The 17,433-nt window shown below is 49.0% G+C and overlaps 6 protein-coding genes and 1 non-coding gene across 7 annotated transcripts; 4 read left to right on the top strand and 3 right to left on the bottom strand.

Moving 5' to 3' along the window:
* Positions 1-1,404: 1,404 nt before the first annotated feature.
* Positions 1,405-3,559, top strand: Pmar_PMAR007530 (werner helicase interacting protein, putative; the record flags this gene model as incomplete). The annotated part of the gene is made up of 6 exons (XM_002774273.1): positions 1,405-1,533; positions 2,136-2,339; positions 2,380-2,504; positions 2,556-2,716; positions 3,030-3,148; positions 3,197-3,559. 6 exons carry the CDS (start codon positions 1,405-1,407, stop codon positions 3,557-3,559), a joined length of 1,101 nt encoding a protein of 366 aa, XP_002774319.1.
* A 3,869-nt stretch (positions 3,560-7,428) lies between these two features.
* On the bottom strand, positions 7,429-8,758 carry Pmar_PMAR007528 (conserved hypothetical protein; the record flags this gene model as incomplete). Its single annotated transcript, XM_002774272.1, has 9 exons — positions 7,429-7,468; positions 7,512-7,600; positions 7,647-7,704; positions 7,753-7,843; positions 7,893-8,001; positions 8,224-8,329; positions 8,383-8,475; positions 8,524-8,606; positions 8,648-8,758. 9 exons carry the CDS (start codon positions 8,756-8,758, stop codon positions 7,429-7,431), a joined length of 780 nt encoding a protein of 259 aa, XP_002774318.1.
* Positions 8,127-8,200, top strand: Pmar_PMAR007529. The gene has a single exon. It is a non-coding gene; the product is annotated as a tRNA-Arg (tRNA).
* Positions 8,759-8,930: 172 nt separating the features above from the next.
* On the bottom strand, positions 8,931-9,630 carry Pmar_PMAR007527 (hypothetical protein; the record flags this gene model as incomplete). Its single annotated transcript, XM_002774271.1, has 4 exons — positions 8,931-9,073; positions 9,120-9,215; positions 9,260-9,359; positions 9,529-9,630. The coding sequence occupies 4 exons, from the start codon at positions 9,628-9,630 to the stop codon at positions 8,931-8,933; spliced, it is 441 nt and encodes a 146-aa protein (XP_002774317.1).
* Positions 9,631-9,942: 312 nt separating this feature from the next.
* On the bottom strand, positions 9,943-14,262 carry Pmar_PMAR007526 (AAA ATPase, putative). Its single transcript, XM_002774270.1, has 17 exons — positions 14,138-14,262; positions 13,954-14,087; positions 13,080-13,290; positions 12,868-12,973; positions 12,744-12,820; positions 12,305-12,391; positions 12,169-12,254; positions 12,014-12,121; positions 11,841-11,939; positions 11,706-11,794; positions 11,504-11,660; positions 11,294-11,456; positions 11,076-11,221; positions 10,956-11,020; positions 10,820-10,913; positions 10,448-10,619; positions 9,943-10,237 (listed from the first exon to the last, which is right to left on the bottom strand). The coding sequence occupies exons 1-17, from the start codon at positions 14,238-14,240 to the stop codon at positions 9,999-10,001; spliced, it is 2,136 nt and encodes a 711-aa protein (XP_002774316.1). The 5' UTR covers positions 14,241-14,262; the 3' UTR covers positions 9,943-9,998.
* A 355-nt stretch (positions 14,263-14,617) lies between these two features.
* Pmar_PMAR007525 (hypothetical protein) lies at positions 14,618-14,963 on the top strand (the record flags this gene model as incomplete). The annotated part of the gene is made up of 2 exons (XM_002774269.1): positions 14,618-14,742; positions 14,789-14,963. The coding sequence occupies 2 exons, from the start codon at positions 14,618-14,620 to the stop codon at positions 14,961-14,963; spliced, it is 300 nt and encodes a 99-aa protein (XP_002774315.1).
* A 370-nt stretch (positions 14,964-15,333) lies between these two features.
* Pmar_PMAR007524 (transposable element tc3 transposase, putative) lies at positions 15,334-15,694 on the top strand (the record flags this gene model as incomplete). Its single annotated transcript, XM_002774268.1, has 2 exons — positions 15,334-15,479; positions 15,526-15,694. The coding sequence occupies 2 exons, from the start codon at positions 15,334-15,336 to the stop codon at positions 15,692-15,694; spliced, it is 315 nt and encodes a 104-aa protein (XP_002774314.1).
* Between the last annotated feature and the right edge of the window lie 1,739 nt (positions 15,695-17,433).

Genomic DNA, 17,433 nt, shown 5'->3' with positions numbered 1-17,433 from the left:
GGTTATTTCCTCTTCTAAGATTCAATGAGTCGAGGACCTACGTCCCGGCCCTGTTAGCAGTTTCACAAGGTCTAATTCTGTCCAAGCAAAATTCGAAGGCTCGGAATAAACTGAAGAGGATATGCAAGTTTCACAACGTTGAGAGCTATGCCCTCGCGGAAGTCTACTTGGAGTTTCACCCGTTATATGTGAAGTGGCGTATTAGTCTGCGGAAAACCCGATATTCGCCGTGATATGCAGTAGTCGTGAAGAACGTAGTTTTTCACTAGTGTTTCCCATATCGCGGCCCGTGAAACTCCATTATATTGCTAGGATGATATTCATTGTGGATGACAGTTGAAGATGAATGGCCGAGTTCCTCCTACGAAACGATCGAGGTGTGGTATGAGTCAGCAGGGGATGCGGACTCTCGACTCGTTCTTCACCAAGAAACCGGCGGTAGGCTTGGTTGTTATCGCAGCATACGAACTATCGCTCTTCTGTGACAATGATAAGTGAAAATTAGTTTTCCTCTCAGGGGGTAGTGTCGGATCGTCATGTTCCCCCTGAGAGTAAAGACACTGTTTATACCATTGACATTGAAGAGAGTCAACCTAGTGCTGTTTCTGAGGAGTATAGAGAGAGTAACTTGAGGAGAGCTCTGACGTGCGAAGGGAATAAAAACAACAATGATCGAGTATTAAAGTAAGTGGGGAAAAAGGACCCAACAGGGAACTCGCCAGATGTGGGAGAATTGAAAAAGATGAAGAATGACGGTTTCGAGATTCCCTACCTGAAATGAGTCACATCCTGTATGAAACCCTCACAGGAAATAATCAACACCAACAATAAGGAGAAAAATCGTTTAGGAAACGTACGTGTAAGAAACTATTTTTTCATACCATTTTTCAGGCCAAAGATTCCCCTCCGGCCCAAGTCCTCAGCGGGCCGACCCTCCTCTAATAGCAGCTTGGGAGGGCCTTTAGCCCAACGAGCAAGACCGACATCTTCGGCGGACTTGGTCTATGAAACTGACTCCAATATCTCAGAGGGACCAGGAAATGCCATTGGAGGCGTCTCCACTGTTATGAGAATAGTAGGCGACTACTATCCCCAGTGAGGGAAAACATGCACATGGTCAATACCATTTTTCTGAGGAAACTCTGGGAAAATTCTCATTGACTGCTGTATATTTTCACTTCGGTTCGTATGAAAGCTCCTATAGTGAGTGAGGAAACTCCCAAGCCAGTTGAGGAAAGCGAACATAAAGTCCACTACTGACTATCACCGAACAGTACACGTGATGTCTTGGTGTAGATTAAATACTATGAAGCTCTTTCCCAGTCAGAGGCCACCATTTCCCATCATCCAACGGTTCCGAGTACGTTCCCATCGCTTGACATTTCTTGTGATTATTTCCTAGGTATGATTTTTTGGGGACCTCCCGGATGCGGCAAGACGACTTTAGCACAGCTTTTATGTCGGTCGTTGACTCATTCTGGCCTCCCATGGCGCCATACGAAGCTAAGCGCTGTCAATGCTGGAGTCAACGATGTAGGTCTGGAGATTCCCAAGGCTGAGTCGATGGAAGGTTGACAGGTTAAGAAGGTCGTTGAAGAAGCTGTGAATGCTAGGAGGCTCTCTGCTGCACGTACGTTCTCTTTTATCGCTCAACAGTGTGGTGAGAATTGCACATGGTCAACCACATATGTTGGTGACAATATGAGAATCCTGTTGCTGGTTTCAATGCATTTTTTAACTCAATTCGTGTATAAACCCCTATAAGAAACTCATGGGCCCAGCTGAGGAGAGCGATCATCTATTGCAACACTGTCGCTAAGGGAAGGTTGTGATATCAGGCACACTACTATTCCTCGACGAGATCCACCGCTTTAATAAAGCTCAGCAAGACGCCCTGCTCCCCATGTAGAGAGCGGCACCCTGACGTTGATTGGTGCCACCACTGAGAATCCTAGCTTTCAGTGCAACAGGTTGGCTTGCCTCTTTGTTTAATCCCTGTGTAATTGATCGTGATTTATTTCAGAGCTCTCGTCTCTCGCTGTCAAATAATTAAATTTCCATCACTGACCAGTGACTCTATTAAAAGAATAGTAAACGCTGTTGATGAAGGAGGGAGACTGCGATGGTTTCTATAGTTACGAAGAGCACTGAAAAGCTACTACCCGCAAGTAGCAGTGGACGAGTCGACCGGAGATCTGCTGAGAATTCTGGCGGAATTTGGTATGGGCGACGTCAGAGCGTCGCTGAATGCGCTAGAGTTGGCCTGTGATCTGGCCATGATGGGTCCTCGCTGTGGGGAGGCAGCCTTATTTGGTCTTCGACGAGAACACATTGAAGAGGTTAGGACTATAATACAGCGAGATGGATGGCTTATTGCAGGCTATGGCGACTTCTTCTTCCGGAAGGCACAGACTGCTGGGCTATGACAAGAACGGTGACATCCACTATGATCTCGCCAGTGCATTGCAGAAGTCCATAAGAGGCTCTGATAAAGATGCTGCAGCGTGAGAGAAGTTTTTCCCATTTCTGTTGATTCAATTTTCGCTCTTGACAAGGTATTGGACGACCAGAATGTTGCTGGGTGGGGAGCCTCCTGAGTACGTGTCACGGCGGTTAATGAGAATCGCCAGTGAAGACGTTGGTCTAGCCGATCCACAGGCGTTGCAGCTAGCGGCTGCAGCTCACACTGTGACTATGGCCACTGGCATGCCCGAGTGTAGGGGTCTACCGTAGACATTATTATCAGTTTGTTGTTGATCTGCACTGTGATGAAGAAAGTATACCTTCGTACATGCGTGCACTGTATGTTGCAGAATAATGTCACAGAATGTATACGTGCTCTATTATATGTTACTAGTATAGCAGGATAGTGGCAAAAACTGATAACGCTATACCTAGTATTGCCGGCCCAAGATAAACTATCTCTAATGCGTTCTGCACAGTTGCACGCATATACCAAAGTTCTTTGCGTTTGATTGCCTCTGTGATGGAGCGACTGAGTGACTTACATAACAGGCATTGCTCTTCAGGCTCTACAGCTCTGCTGGAGGTAGCCCTCTACCTGTGCGATGCTCCTAAGAGCAATGCTGTGTATGTGGCGTACAAGAACGCATCGAAGGCCATTGAAAAAGCTATGACTGATTCAGAAGTGGGTGCTCAACACAGTCGACCTTCCAACGTCTTTGGATGGTGTCAGGTGCCACTGCATCTACGGAACGCTCCGACAGGGCTGATGAAGGAGCTGGGGTATGGCCGCGAATATATCTACACTAACGAGCCACGACCGACGCAACCAGGGGAACTCGCACCCGAGCAGACGTGGGTGGATGCTAGTATCTTCCCTTTCCAAAGGCTCCTGTCAGATATCTTCCAGCTGGCTTGCAGAGAGGCGATATATTTCCAGAAGAATTCTATGACCGGCGTGGTGACCGGACAAATGTGTCTATTGAGAAGTGACTATGATATCGATGTATTGTGTTTTCTAGTGATGACGGTGTCCGTCCCGTTGAAAATATATGCCTTTGATTATGAGGGCATGAACGCTTCGGCCTCACGTTAATAACATTAACTTCATATTGGCATATTTCCAGTCATGAACAATAACAACAACGTCAGCTTGACAGCGGATGACTTGAACCCTCCACGGGATCAAGACGCACCTCAGAGGGGTTCCCCCCAAATTTTTAGAGATCGGCCCCCAAATTTTAGAGCTCGCCCCAAAATTACCGCTACACATGTGATCACATGTGGACAGGTGCACCCTTACTCTGTGATCTGAGCGAGTTCGAGCAAGGGCAGCTCATCACAGGAAGTCGCGTCTTATACAGCTTCGAATAGCCAGCACGACAAGTTGAACAGCCCACAGGCACTTCAGTCTGGATCTACTAGCACTGGCGTGGGACAGGTGCACCCTTACTCTGTGATCTGAGCGAATCCATCCGGCACGACTGAGAAAAGCCACGGTGTTTTGCGTGTCAATAACGCGCAGTACTCTGAATGAGTAAAATTGACAATTGTCTATTTGTAGCTATGCAAGAGAAGTCTTACACGAATGCTACTCTTTCTTTCGCGTCATTCTAGCCCTTTCCCTGTCTCGAACGCGTTGTTCGCATTCTCGATTCTGCGTGGATACCTTACTACGTCATATGATGCTGCTGATCACAATGCATAAAGAACTAGTACAGTTCTGGATCTCTTTTCGTCGAAAGCGAGAGAGACTTTCTCGCCTGAGAGAGACTTTCTCGCCTGGCAATCGAATACGTTAGGAACTGATGGGAGCATCCACCACTGTGAGAGTAAGAATCAGCATGATGTTCACCTGGTGATTCATCAGCCTGTCAATTGCCAAGCTTCATGAAACCTCCATCTACCGGGAATTGGAGTCGCGGCACTGTCTGCGACTAACCTTCAGATTAGCCACTGTGATCGCCTTCAGCGGAAACAATGCTTGCTGGCTCGTGAATGCTCATGTCTGACGGTTCTGCGTTTGACTGCGAAGCAGATAACCTAGCGAGGGTCTTGGTCTACACCTTTTCAATCTCGAATTCAACAATTGAAAGAACAAATTAGGTGAATGAAATTTGGTTTTCGACAAGTGAAAGGTGTTTTTCGCGAAATGAAAATTCAAATTCGAAATGAAAGTTCGATTTTCGTAGACCGGTTGAAAATGAAAGTTCGAATTCGTAAATGAAATTTATGAATTCGGAAACGCAAGTTCAAATTCGTCGAACACAAGACCAATTTCGACCAATGAAAGCTCACTTTCACCACATCTCGATATGCGCTATTCACACTCCACGAGTTGACAACTCGCACAATGTGCGAGGACTGCTCGAGGTACTTCTCAAATGCGAAAGCCTTCCCAAAGCCCTTTATTTGTGGGTTGAATGGGACTGTAAGACGCATGAATGCAAACTGGCAGATGGAAGGTGGTTAGGATTCACGCACGTCGCACAACCGTCTTCCTCGTGTCGATGAAGGATTAGATGATGCCAACACAACAGGATCAATGTTGTGGGACACTTCGCTAACTCTAGCACGCATGTCTTGTCCAAGACGTCACGTTTTCATCATCAACCAGGAAAACACGATCGAGCCATGACACTGAACGAATCGCATTATTTCATGCGTCAATTTAAACCAGAAACTATCAGGAGGCGTGACTCACAATGAAATGGTGAGGATCACCAGCTCTCATCCGGGGGACAGCTGCCGTTGTTTGAGTACGTCATACCTGAAGGCAGTGACATGGACTTGCATATACGAATTTTCCTTTCTTTAGTCGTCGAATTCGTTGTCTACGAATCCCAGGATGAGAAAGCCAGTCCTGAGCTTCTGGGGTGGGGCTCGTCGGTTCAACTGTTTCTCCAATTAGTTTTATACCGTGGTGTGCAATCATCTACAGTGACGTATTCATATAGTTTTGGTCTCGGTTGACTCGCGTGCGAGACGCCTACTATTGACAAGCTATTCGTTCAGTCATTTCTTCTGGCTTCACTCTCGCGTCTCGACAATCTTGAGTCCCGCAGCACATAAATGCACTTTTTTGCCAACGTCTTGGTTATCTCCCTTGTGGCCGCCGATAACGACTGTACCGGTCATGACAAGAAGACGATTCAGGGACCTAACTTCCCGGGTTTCATGTGGCACTGTAGCATCACTGCAGTCGTGATTCCTACAGAAGATATCCCTACGTGTCTGAAATATGGTTGTGGCCTCACCCCGCAGTGCGCTCAATGCTTCGGTCAATTTGGACGGTGTGGACTGCATTGTGCTGTCCAGTGCTTGAGGAGACCCTCTGATCCAGCCTGCCGAAACTGTCTCGATGAAAATGGTTGCACCAAGGCGTACTTGGCTTGCACGGGGATGAGCGCTGCCATGCCTGGTCCAACTCAGATTTCTTTAACCTGTGAGTAGGCACGGTCGTGCCTCTCTTCTCGGTGGTTGATTATACCACCCCGACTCAACAGACTTTTCCTGTGTGCTTCCGCCACTGAATCGGCCAAACTTTTTCCGTTGCTTCGAATGTCTTCGCGCAGATAGATGTCCTATTGTATCACCGTCTTACCATTGAAGCCTGCCGTTCGTGAGGGGCACGATTCTGGTAGATAGTCCTGCATACCGGAGCACAAAGTCTTGACTCTTCCAACAAACTTCTCTAGTTCTTAGTGTTGTCTTGTTAATTTGAGATCCAACTACTGTCTGCTCCAAATCCTAAGAAATTTTATCACCGAGGGGCGACTTTTTATTACACAGCATTGGGAAGGAGCTCGAGGGCAAGGCTTCGACAAATGACGTAGAACCGTCCCCGAAAAGCGATTCAAGCGATCATCGGTTTGTTCTGAGTGCCATCGGTATTAAATCGATACTAAATATTATCGAATACTTTCTATCGGCTTGTCATATCTGCTAGGCAATTTGGATATTTGCCTTCCAGAGAAGATCAGTGTCCTTGGGACTTAGGGCGATTTTTGGCACAGATTCCATGGAGTGTGGACCAACTAGCCGGGCAAGTACAAGTTGCACTGTGCAGCCGTAGACAGGAGCGTATGACAATTGGAACCGCACGGCGTTTAGGCCGGGATTGCTCGGACGTTGCCCGTTTCGAGTTTAGCTAAAATCCACTGCTGGTAACACAACCAACGTACAAAATGTACGAGAAAACTACTAACAAACGATGGGGCATGCTATACATTTCGGTAGTCAATACATGTCGGACACCTGCAATGGGCCTCGGTGGAACCGCACCATCCACCTGGGGGTGCTAATTGAAAACTGCAGACAACGAAACTACTCTACCTGAGCTGCAGCAAGGAGCTGATCCACTCGGGTCGCATTCCGCAGGCCTGAGGTCCCACAGTCATGTCCGGCGGCAACAACTCAATACTCACCTCCCTCCAGCCGAGTCTGTCTGCTGTGGACCACAACGAAGGTCATTTCGCCAACGTGGCTGAGATGCGGCTGTAGAAGCCCTCGATCCAGAGCTCGGCAACGCTGCCGGTCTCGAGGGCTTCCTGCCCAATGTATTTGTTAGAGATACGCTATCGACTCCTTTCCCACAATCTGATGCCGTTATTGTAAGCCCAAGCAAGCGCCCTGTCAAACTGGAGTCTGTTGGTCTGCTGCTGTCGCCGAATGTAATCACAGGCCTACGATGGCAACACTTCCCATGACGACAGACGTTGTTTCTCACAGCTAATCTCTCCCGCGATGGGAACATGTAAGGATAGCGCTGTCGGTTGGCATCCGCAAACCTGACCATATCGAGGATTCTCATCCCCTCATCGGCTTACCAAGGGATCCAAGTGTTAAAGTCAATCCTTTCGGTACGAGATTTTGAAGCATCATCCCAGCAACACACGCGTATCTAAGCATCAGCCAGTGCCGCCTCCGGACGAAGGCCATCTCACCCCGCAAACTCTCCACGCATCAGCCATCGATGGGTTCTTGGCCAGAGCAACGGCTATACCTGATCGGCAAGGCAGTATGTGACACAGCCAGCGACCCCCCACCTCCCCGTGCTTTGATCATCTTCGCTCCTCTCGATGATACCGCCGTCCGAGAATGACAACTGTTTCAACAAGTCGCCTTCTGGTGGCATCTGAATCCATTTGAATGCACTCCTGTTAGGCGCATGGTGAAGTTACGAAGAAGCTCATGTGGGCCCCTCTCGTTGGGAAGTCCATCGCCCAGTGCCCCTTGGTCCTGACAGAGCACTAGATTCCATCATTCCTCAACTCCTCGATTTCTCACCGCGCCGGCAAAGGAGCGCCCGTCAGCGGATGCTTCTGCATTGAGTTTCTGTCGAAGATATTGGGAAAGGTCAGGTCGGGCATGTCCGCTCCTGAGGGCCGCAGCTGCCTGATGTGAAACAGGGTCGACGATGGACTCACTCCTCCAAGCGAAGTTCATCGCTAGAAATCTAGTCGGCAGGGCCACGGGATATCGCGGATCCTTGGGAGAGCAGTATTTGAAGGCCGCTACTTGTTCGGCAGCTGGCACCTGGGAATACGAAGAGGCGCTCCTTAACACACAGACTGGGCACCCAATGGACTAAGATGATGGGAGGACCCGAATTCCTCGTTTCAATCTCCGGACATAGAGTGCAAGTTCGAACTACAAACATCGCCCGATTAGTTCAGCTGGATAGAATGTCTGCCTACGGAGCAGATGGTCGTAGGTTCGAATCCTGCATCGGGTATTTAATATTATCGCAAGCTTCACCTCGTCCATATCGCCGTGTATGAATAATGTTCTGTCATCAGGCTCCCCGAGGGCTTCTATATATTTCTCCATCAGGAAGCCTCTGGTATATGTCTCTAGGGCGTACCTAAACCAACCACCGCTCTCCCTCAAGCAGAGCATCGAATGAAGGGCGCACACCTGTCCTCTTTCCGGCCATTTAGTTTCCTGAACTTAGCTTCGACGGCGTCGTCCAGGACGGCGTACACTATCTTCTCTCGGAAGGATTCAAACCTTGTAAAGCAGTACTTGTGAGGATACGAATGATGACGCGAGAGGCACCTTCTGGACTCGAGAGCGGCACCCAACAGCAGAGCTTTCGACCACTTTTTGAAGGCTCTCGTAGATTCGACGATAACGAAGACCTGGGGCGGACTGCACGGGAGATCTTCAGCGACTGAGTCACATCGACAACAGCGTTGAGTTCGTGCAGACGGATTTCCAAGATGTCTAATTCGTATGCGAATGGAACAAGATCCACAATCCGCACTGGGGAGGCACGCGGCGTGTCGGCCATGTACCTGTGGCCTCAACAAGGGAAATGACCGGAGGCACGTACCACTACGGATTCTGTTGGCAGTCCCATTTGAGCTTGCGGGATTGAGGTCTCTCAAAAACTGTTGCTTCAGCTGGAGGCTCTCGGGCCAGCAGACGTTGTAGAAACGTAACGTATCGTCGCACCCACACCTTCAAAGTGGTACCGCACAGGAGCTCTCGACGTTACAGCATACTTCGTTATCATGATGATGCCGATTGACAAGGGCCAGCCAGTCGAAGTCAACACCAGCTATGTCGTCCATCTGGCCATGCTCTGGGTTCATCTCCCACTCTCCTGTCACCAACAGCGTCACTCCCTATCCCCCGTAAACCGCCCCCACCCAGCTCATTGAGGTCGACCTGTGCGGCATCTATCCACATGAGGTCCCCCTTGTCGAGTATGCTCTCCGCTGTCACCAGAGCGGCCCGAGTCCCCCCTACAGAGCGGATTTTTTCCATTCCAGTCGACTTTGCCGCTCACCCGCACAATCCACATTCTTCCGTTGCAAACTGTCAATCATCTCCCTGGCCTCTTTCAGCTCCTCATCTCGCGCCTCCAGATCCCTCCTCCACGAGTTGCTCTGATTCCACAAGAGCCAGTCGCCCACAGCAGAGACCAACCTCAAAGACTCCCGTTGGAACTGTCCGTGACGGCGCCGAACGGAGCTTCCTCAGGAGCAGCTCTAGTCTGGATAATACCTGCTCATCAGACTAGAGTGAAAGTCACTAGGCCGAATTGGCAGTACCCACATCATCACTTTGCACTGTGGCTATCCCTTTCAAGAAGACTCCTTCTCCATCATCAACCCTCCCCCCTCTACTCGGTACCAATATAAGGTACAGGGAAGCCATTAATACGATGCATACCACCGCCACCACCGTAACCGTCGACCGTCTCCTCATCCACTTACAAGGAACCTGCTATCAGCAGTGTCCCGCCCTTCCCTCCCAGACCCACTACGGCCATCCCTCGTCCAGTATCCGACCGGCACTCATCACCGCTGAGCTCGGCAGTAGCAGCGTCACTGTTCGAAAGCCGACCCCTAGCCCTAGTACGCGTGTATGATGACGATCTCATCCCCGGTGAGTGCGCTGCTGTCGACAACAATCAGCATTGACGACTCCAACACAACAGAGTGTTCCCATCTAGGTACGATATAAGGAACGAGGAGAGACGTTTGGATACTGTTACAAGAATAAAACAACGACAACCATCATCATCATACAATAGTTGTATGCAGGGAGGCTTTCATGTCCAAGTACCGTCTCTCGTCCGCTTCGCTCACACTCGGCGATAACTTCCCCAATACATCAGTGAAGTCCTCGACAGTGATGAGTTCCGTGTTCATCGACTGGCCCTTGCCGTCCTGTATAATCCTCTTCACAGCCCTCATAGAAGCCTCCCGCACAAGGTTAGCCAAATCAGCACCACTAAAGCGGACCGTCCGAGCTCCAAGTTCTGAACAGTACGCGTGGTAAAATATGCACATAGATGACTACACGAATTGGTGACAATGAATAAATTCTGAGAAAATTTCCGCATATTTTTGTTTGTTTTTGCGCCCCTCTACTCCAAGGCGTATTCAAATTTCCATAACGGAGTGAGCTCAGCTGTGGGAAGCAAACATAATTTCCAACACTGCAAAGGACTCCTTCTCCCTTTGCTCACCTTTAACATCTACATCATCGCTCACTGGGAGCTTCTTCAATAGAGTAGCCAAGATATCAGCCCTACCAGGCTCGTCCGGCAAAGGGACGTACAACAGGCGGCCAAGACGACCCGGTCGGAGGATCGCTGGGTCTATGATGTCAGGCCGATTAGTAGCAGCAATAACGAACACCTGATTTCCTCATATACGCACGCTAGCTTTGAAAAATAACTTTTCCCAGGTTTTAATAACAATAGAAAAAATGATGATGACATTAACATGGGAAACTACTGATTGAAGAATGTGGTCCTAGCCATACGTGGAAAATTGAAAATGAGTTCCTCCCGGAAGCACTAGGGGTTCCCTGGCACGCACTCGTCAACGCTCCTTACCTCCCGACGAGAGTTCATCCCGTCCAACTCCGACAACAGCTGATTCACCACCCGCTCGGACGACTGACTGCTGTCCGAATTCTGTCGAGATGGTCTGAAAAATCTTCGCTGTGCGCAAACGATAAAAGATTCCTACACTATCGCATCTATCTCATCGAAGAAAATAACGCAGGGACTGGACGTAGCTGCTCGTTGGAAGACCTGCGAGCAGCATCAGCACTACTGTGGCCACTTCACCTCGCGCGGCTGAGCCCACCTGCCGAATGCCTCGTTCGGACTCGCCGACGTATTTGTTGATGAGCTCAGGTCCCTTAACCGAGATGAAGTTTGCGTTAGAGGCATTAGCGACAGCTTTGGCGAGGAGAGTCTTACCACAACCTGGCGGCCCGAACAGGAGGACACCTACGGTGACGACGATTCCATAATCAAATTAATTGAAGCTGTGATAGTTGCATGAATGCAATAAGAGCTCACCAGCAGGGACCGTGAGGCCGAACTTCTCATGAATTTCGCTGTAGAGGATCGGAGCGCAGATACAGTCGTTGAGCTCATCCTTGAGAGCCCTCAAAGAGCCAACGTCCTCCCACGTCACATCAGGCACTGTCGAGAAGCCCTCCCGCTTCGCACTAGGTTGAACCTAATGCCACACTCCTGGTCGTGGAAGTATTCCCCCCCCCCCTCTACTTTTCCCAACGCTGCTGTGAAATCATCCATGGTGATATTAGTAGGACACATCGCCTCGTCCCCATCTCCTTTGCGCTCCTCTAAGGCATCCACTGACCGCTTAGCAGCGCACATAGCAGCTTCTACTGCCAACGCTGACAAGTCCGCACCAACATACCTACCCATAAACTGTCACTAAAATGTTCCAATGACAACAGCATACCCCGGACACCGTCTACCAAGCTCGACAACGTCAACGTCCTCAGCTAAACTCATGCCATTGGTGACGGTCCTCAATATCATCGCACGGGCCTGACGAGAATCCCATCGAAAGCCCCAAGGGGTGAAGCCCTATTACAGCTCTATCGGGCATGCCCATGGCGATCTCCCTATCAAAGCGACCGGATCGTCTCAATGCTGGCTCGACCGAGTCGGGTCGTGATGTAGTGCCGATAACCTGACCAAGGGCACCTAGGCGTCCTGGTGACGAAATTGCCGGCACCGGGGATCGAACCTGCGCCCTCATATTACCACAACACCGGTCTTCCACAACGCATCCATCGAGATCTGCATCTGACTAACAATCCGCCGCTCCATCTCTCTAGCTGCTGTTTCTCGTCGTGGGCATATAGCATCGATCTGAAGCCCGACGTTTTAACCCGTGTAAAAACGTCACTAAATTATACCTCATCAATAAGCACAATACAAGGAGCGTTTGACACTGCCGTAGCGAAAAGACTCCTCAGAGTAGCTTCGGACTCCCCTGATACCCCTAAACCACCAACACCCGTCATCTACCCCTCCATCGTCTACTACTACTACCAGATACTATCTCCGGAGCAGAGACCTTGAACCAAGCACAGCCCAACTCGCCAGCAATAGCTGTCGCCAACATGGTCTTACCGCTACCTATACGAAAACCGTGACTTCATTACAATGCTAAAGACGTGGAAAAAGTTTCGAAAAATCTCTACACCAGAAGTACGTGGAAAAAACAGTGATTCCTTTACAACGTAAATACGTAGAGGAAGCAGTGACCTCAGTACGTGGAAAAACAGGGACTTCTTCACTATGTAAAGACGGAGAAAAACAGTGAATTTTTACGACGTTAAATACGTCGAAAAAACTGCAACTACGTGATACAATACAAGAACGTGGAGAAAAAGTGACCCTTCACATCGTTGAATAAGCAGGTTCTTTTTCAACGTAAGTATGCGATTATTTCCCCGTAGAAACGTGTGGTCGAAGTTCGTGAGACTACCTGGGGGCCCGTGCAACAGAACTCCCACTGGTGGGGACACTCCCAAGTTCTCGTAAACCTCCCGATGACTTATGGGCCTAACACGACCGTCGATGCTCTGGTCAGCTACAACGTACTGAGCTACCGTATAATGAGATCTTCTATATCGGCTTTGACTTTCTCGAAACCTCCAACGTTGGCCAATCGCAACTCCGGCCGAGGCTCTGGCTCGAATTTCTTTTGCGAAGAATCTAACAAACACCAACTGATCTAAGACGTCGAGTAGATAATAGCAACTCCCCTGATGAAACAAAGGTGTGGTATGAACGAGGGTGTATATCGGGTCCCCTGTACTACCGCTGCCAGCCAACAAGTCGTTCATGTACGCCCCCTGTAGTCGTGCTCTCTTCCTCTTCTTGGCACTCACTGGTTTACTCTCAGCAGCAGCAGCCGGCGTCGGTGGTGCTGGGGCGACATCTTCGGAAGAATCCTCTTCCTGCTGTTTCTGTTGATGCCGCAAATACATGTTATCGAGGGCATCGTTCATGGCAGTAGTGTCAGGTGGGGCCTAAAGGGTGTCCTTTAGCAAGCATACACTTTCACAACTGTAGACGCAGTAGCTCATACGCCCCTCACACCCTAATACAATATGACCCTCGATTCGTTTCGTTTTCCCCCAATATTTCCCAACAACACTGTACCCTTTTCGAGAGTACTCCCTCCCAAATTTCACCAGCATATCAGTCGAGATCGTTGTTCGTTTGAGCCAGTGAGTGGCATCAAGCACCACTACTATAATGACCAGTCTTGTCGAAATTGTGGGTGAGGTAGGAATGAAACCAACACGAGCTTCTAAGCCTCCAGTCCAGAGTGAATTAATCAATCACAAGTATATAATCAAATATAAGCATAGCAATAAAGTATACTACAAGTAGTACCACTCTACTACTACTACTACTACTACTACTACTACTACTACTACTACTACTACTACTACTACTACTACTACTACTACTACTACTACTACTACTACTACTACTACTACTACTACTACTACTACTTCTACTACTACTACTACTACTACTACTACTACTACTACTACTACTACTACTACTACTACTACTTCTACTACTACTACTACTACTACTACTACTACTACTACTACTACTACTACTACTACTACTACTACTACTACTACTACTACTACTAGTTCCACTATCCGACAGGTCACCTTAGTTGATGTTTCCTCTTCTGAAGAGGATGGTGTTGTAGACCCAGTCCCGACACAAGGTGCAGGCTTGGGGGGAGGAGGGAACTCCCCTTGCACGACTCTAGTGAGGACCGGCATCTTTAACCGACGGTATTCTGATGCGGAAAGCCCTCGTGGGTGGATGTTGAGATCATTCGCTGCCTACCCGGCCATTTCTCCCGTAGTTTGGTGACGATCTCTGTGACATTTCTCGTGTCACCATCCCGACTCGTTGCGTGTATTCGGCTGAGTAGTAGTCGATCCACCATTGTGTGTAATGGACAACCGTACTGCGACAATGAGTTCTGTATACCCCTCCGGAAGCTTGTGGGAACTTATAATTCGATCTTATTCCGATGAGGCCCCTCACTACCGTTTCTTGGTTACCTCTAACTCTCAAGCCTCACGCTGTTACAAAGGCACTCAGACACTCACTGTATTAACGACGACTTATACGTCACGAACGTTTGGTGAACTGAAAATCATCAACCGGAGGCTTTCAACTCAACCACAAAAATGAAGTCGATCGGAATGGCGCGCGCGGATGATTTTGAGCGCAGAATAAATCTCGCTCGCCAATTTCAGCCGTTTCAGACAACCCAACTACGACCAGGTGGGCTACTTCAAACAGACTTAACTGTCCACCATGAGCATTCCAGCGAATAGAACTATCATTAACCAATTCGACCCGCCTGAAGTGTCGGGGACCGAAATCGGCACTAGCTCTTCTCAAGCCGGAGGCTCCTTTGGTGGCAACATCTCTACTATCGAGTAAGGTTCCTTCCACTTTTTGAATGATTGGATTTTTTCTTTTTAGATTAACTGCAATTATTGGAGGCCTCATTATACTGTTTATGCTCGTATGTGCTATAGGCTGCTTAGCCAGGCTATGCCGCCAATGGGCGAATGCCAGAGTGGTCGCCAAACCCGCGGCTGATGATCTTGAAGATGGTGATGAAACCCTCGAAGAGGGATTAGAGGAGCGAAGTTGACCACCCCGTAGTACGGGGCCCGTACATTGAAAACGTTGTCCATGAATGAATACTTCTTGTTGTTGAGTTACACTAGTTTGGTTCGGAGACTCTCACCCATTACTTGGAGTTATTCACTCAGCCATAGTGTGTATCAACAACCTTCACCTTTTTCGTCTGCCATCAAGTTCTTCTATCCGTTACTATGTGTATGGACATCGAAATATGACATAGTGCTCTAAGGAGTGAAGATGAACTCGCAAGAGTGAGATAGAGCCTACGGCTGGGATGATGCAGTAGTGAGCCACGCAGGTACACTAAACTTCTCGACCAGTGCTTCTTCCCATGGTATCGGAAGCTCGGGAGAGCGGCCAAGCGCGACCTGATATTCATGCAAGACAATGCCCCCTTCCATGCCAGCAAGTTTGCCAAGAACTACCTCGAGAAGAAAGGATTTACCGGCAGAAAGCTCATGAATTGGCCTCCCAATTCGCCGGATATAAACCCGATTGAACGGCATTGGAGCATCTTGAAGAAGTGAGACCTCGTTTGAGTTTGTTCACGTGTAGTAGGCCCGTCTTAGGAAGTTGTACTCTGAGGGGAGGCAGTTTAACGACCTCGAGTCTCTGTGGAGGGGTATCCAGGAAGCTGCAAAGGCTATTTCCTCGGATGAGGTCCTTGCACTCATGAGATCTGTTGATGACCGACTCACACGTGTTCTGGCATGCAAAGGTGGTCATATTTCGCCATGAACCATGAAGTTTGAATCATTTCTAAGAGAAAACTCAGTGGTTCTGTTGTGTTGCCTAAGGAATCTGCACGGTTCGCGGGGGTGATTATTTCGCTCACCATGATATATCAGTAACCGTTCCGAACATGACCGTTTCGACTCAACATGTGATGTATCATGATAATAACTATATCCTGTTGAAGTTTCAGCTCGAAACTCTTATTCGTTAACGAGAAACACAGATTTCTTGAATTTGCCTAAGAAAAAAAATACGCTCCTTAGTATGGAAGCAATGCATTCATGGAGTCAGAGGAACCCTCCGGTGACGGGCCGCTCCGATGGCCCGACCAGAGGCGTTAGGGCAGGGAGTTTGATTGACGAGGCAAGTGGCCCGTAGTTGGGTAGGAGCTCTCGCAACTGAAAAGGAGCGCACATAGTGTCACTTCAGACATACGATCACAACGCTGGTTCACTCACTCGGCCAAGTACGGGGTGTCCAAAAGGGTCACTAGGGGACATGGTGGGCATGAGGAATATATGAGCATCTACAATGAGGAACTGTGGAAAAGCCACTGGGTTTAAGCCACTATGGGGTGTCTATTACGAGGTTCATGACGATACAACAGACTGTGCAGTTTCTTGGAAAGATGATCTGATCAAAGGGTGTGGGAGCATATGGTATGCTAGTCCTACGTGAAGACCCGTGATGGCGTGGGTGGTTAGTGTGGATGCTGTCGATAGAGCCCCCCTTGGGATGGATTGACGGGCCAGACAACGCGTGGGTGAGATGGCTGCCGATCGAGGGTAGATGCATGTTCGTAACAGGAAAACTGTAAGGCTGTGGGATCTCGAAAGTCATGACACAATTGAGGATCTTCGCTCGCAACAGTGCATTGCTCTTTTGTGAAAGACTCTTGGAGATCTTCAACGGCTACAACGGCGACCTACTTCTAGAGAAACTCATGTGATTGTCCGCAATGATGTGAGTCGAGTCGAGCTCGCAGGACAATGTCCTGCGAGCCTGAGGACATCCGAAGGCAGTGCCTTCGCTGAGCCTCTATGAACCCATCAAACAGAATACCTCAATGGTGATGCACTTGACCATCCCAAGTCTCTTTCCTGGCAACCCTGGTTCGAACTCCGGTCTCCCTATTCGACTAGGTCTAATACTGCTCAACACAACAGAGTGCAGCCACAACAAAAAGCCATATATTTTCAACACTATGGCATATCCAACTTCGCCAGATATGGAGAGGGCTTCCCTGCAGGTGGAAGTGCATCTGAACATAGTCTCTAATGCGATGCCTACGACTATGGACCTTCGGGATCATTTCTCGTAGGCATGCTGCCTTTCCAAGAACAGTATCAAGTCGCTCCTACCTTTCAGTGCAACCGCACTCTTTTGAAACTGTGCGTTGGTCGTGCTCCACTTAGGGACTTCGCTACTCTCTGTTATTTGCCAGAAGGATGCCGCATCCCTAAACTGGCATTATAAGGCCTGCAAGGTAGCCAACGTACGTCTCTCTATTTCTGATGTCGTTCTCGAGCGTCACGATTTCTCTCCAGGAAGCATCATGCCTCTCGTCAGTTCTCGTGCTATGTCTAAAGTTTGATGTGCCGATACGCGCCATAGCAGTGATGACCTTTCAACGGCTCTACCCATACGCTACCCATATCAACGCAAGAGCACCGAGACACGAGAGATAACTAGCATGCTATCAGCACACTCCCAAACAGAAAAGTGCAGTCTTCACGTAGTTC

Source organism: Perkinsus marinus (assembly GCF_000006405.1).
Source record: "Perkinsus marinus ATCC 50983 genomic scaffold scf_1104296958532, whole genome shotgun sequence".
NCBI lineage: Eukaryota > Perkinsozoa > Perkinsida > Perkinsidae > Perkinsus > Perkinsus marinus.
Note: the sequence above shows the minus strand (reverse complement) of the source record. Positions and strands in the feature narration are given on the sequence as shown.

Excerpts from the sequence above, each read along its gene's own strand:
- Pmar_PMAR007526 (XM_002774270.1), bottom strand. The coding sequence starts at position 14,240 with ATGGTGGATCGACTACTACTCAGCCGAATACACGCAACGAGTCGGGAT. Across the intron at positions 12,821-12,867 it reads ATAGAAGATCTCATTATACG|GCCCATAAGTCATCGGGAGG; the intron begins GTAGCTCAGTAC and ends CGGTCGTGTTAG. Across the intron at positions 12,255-12,304 it reads TGCTCCGGAGATAGTATCTG|GGGTATCAGGGGAGTCCGAA; the intron begins GTAGTAGTAGTA and ends TTGGTGGTTTAG.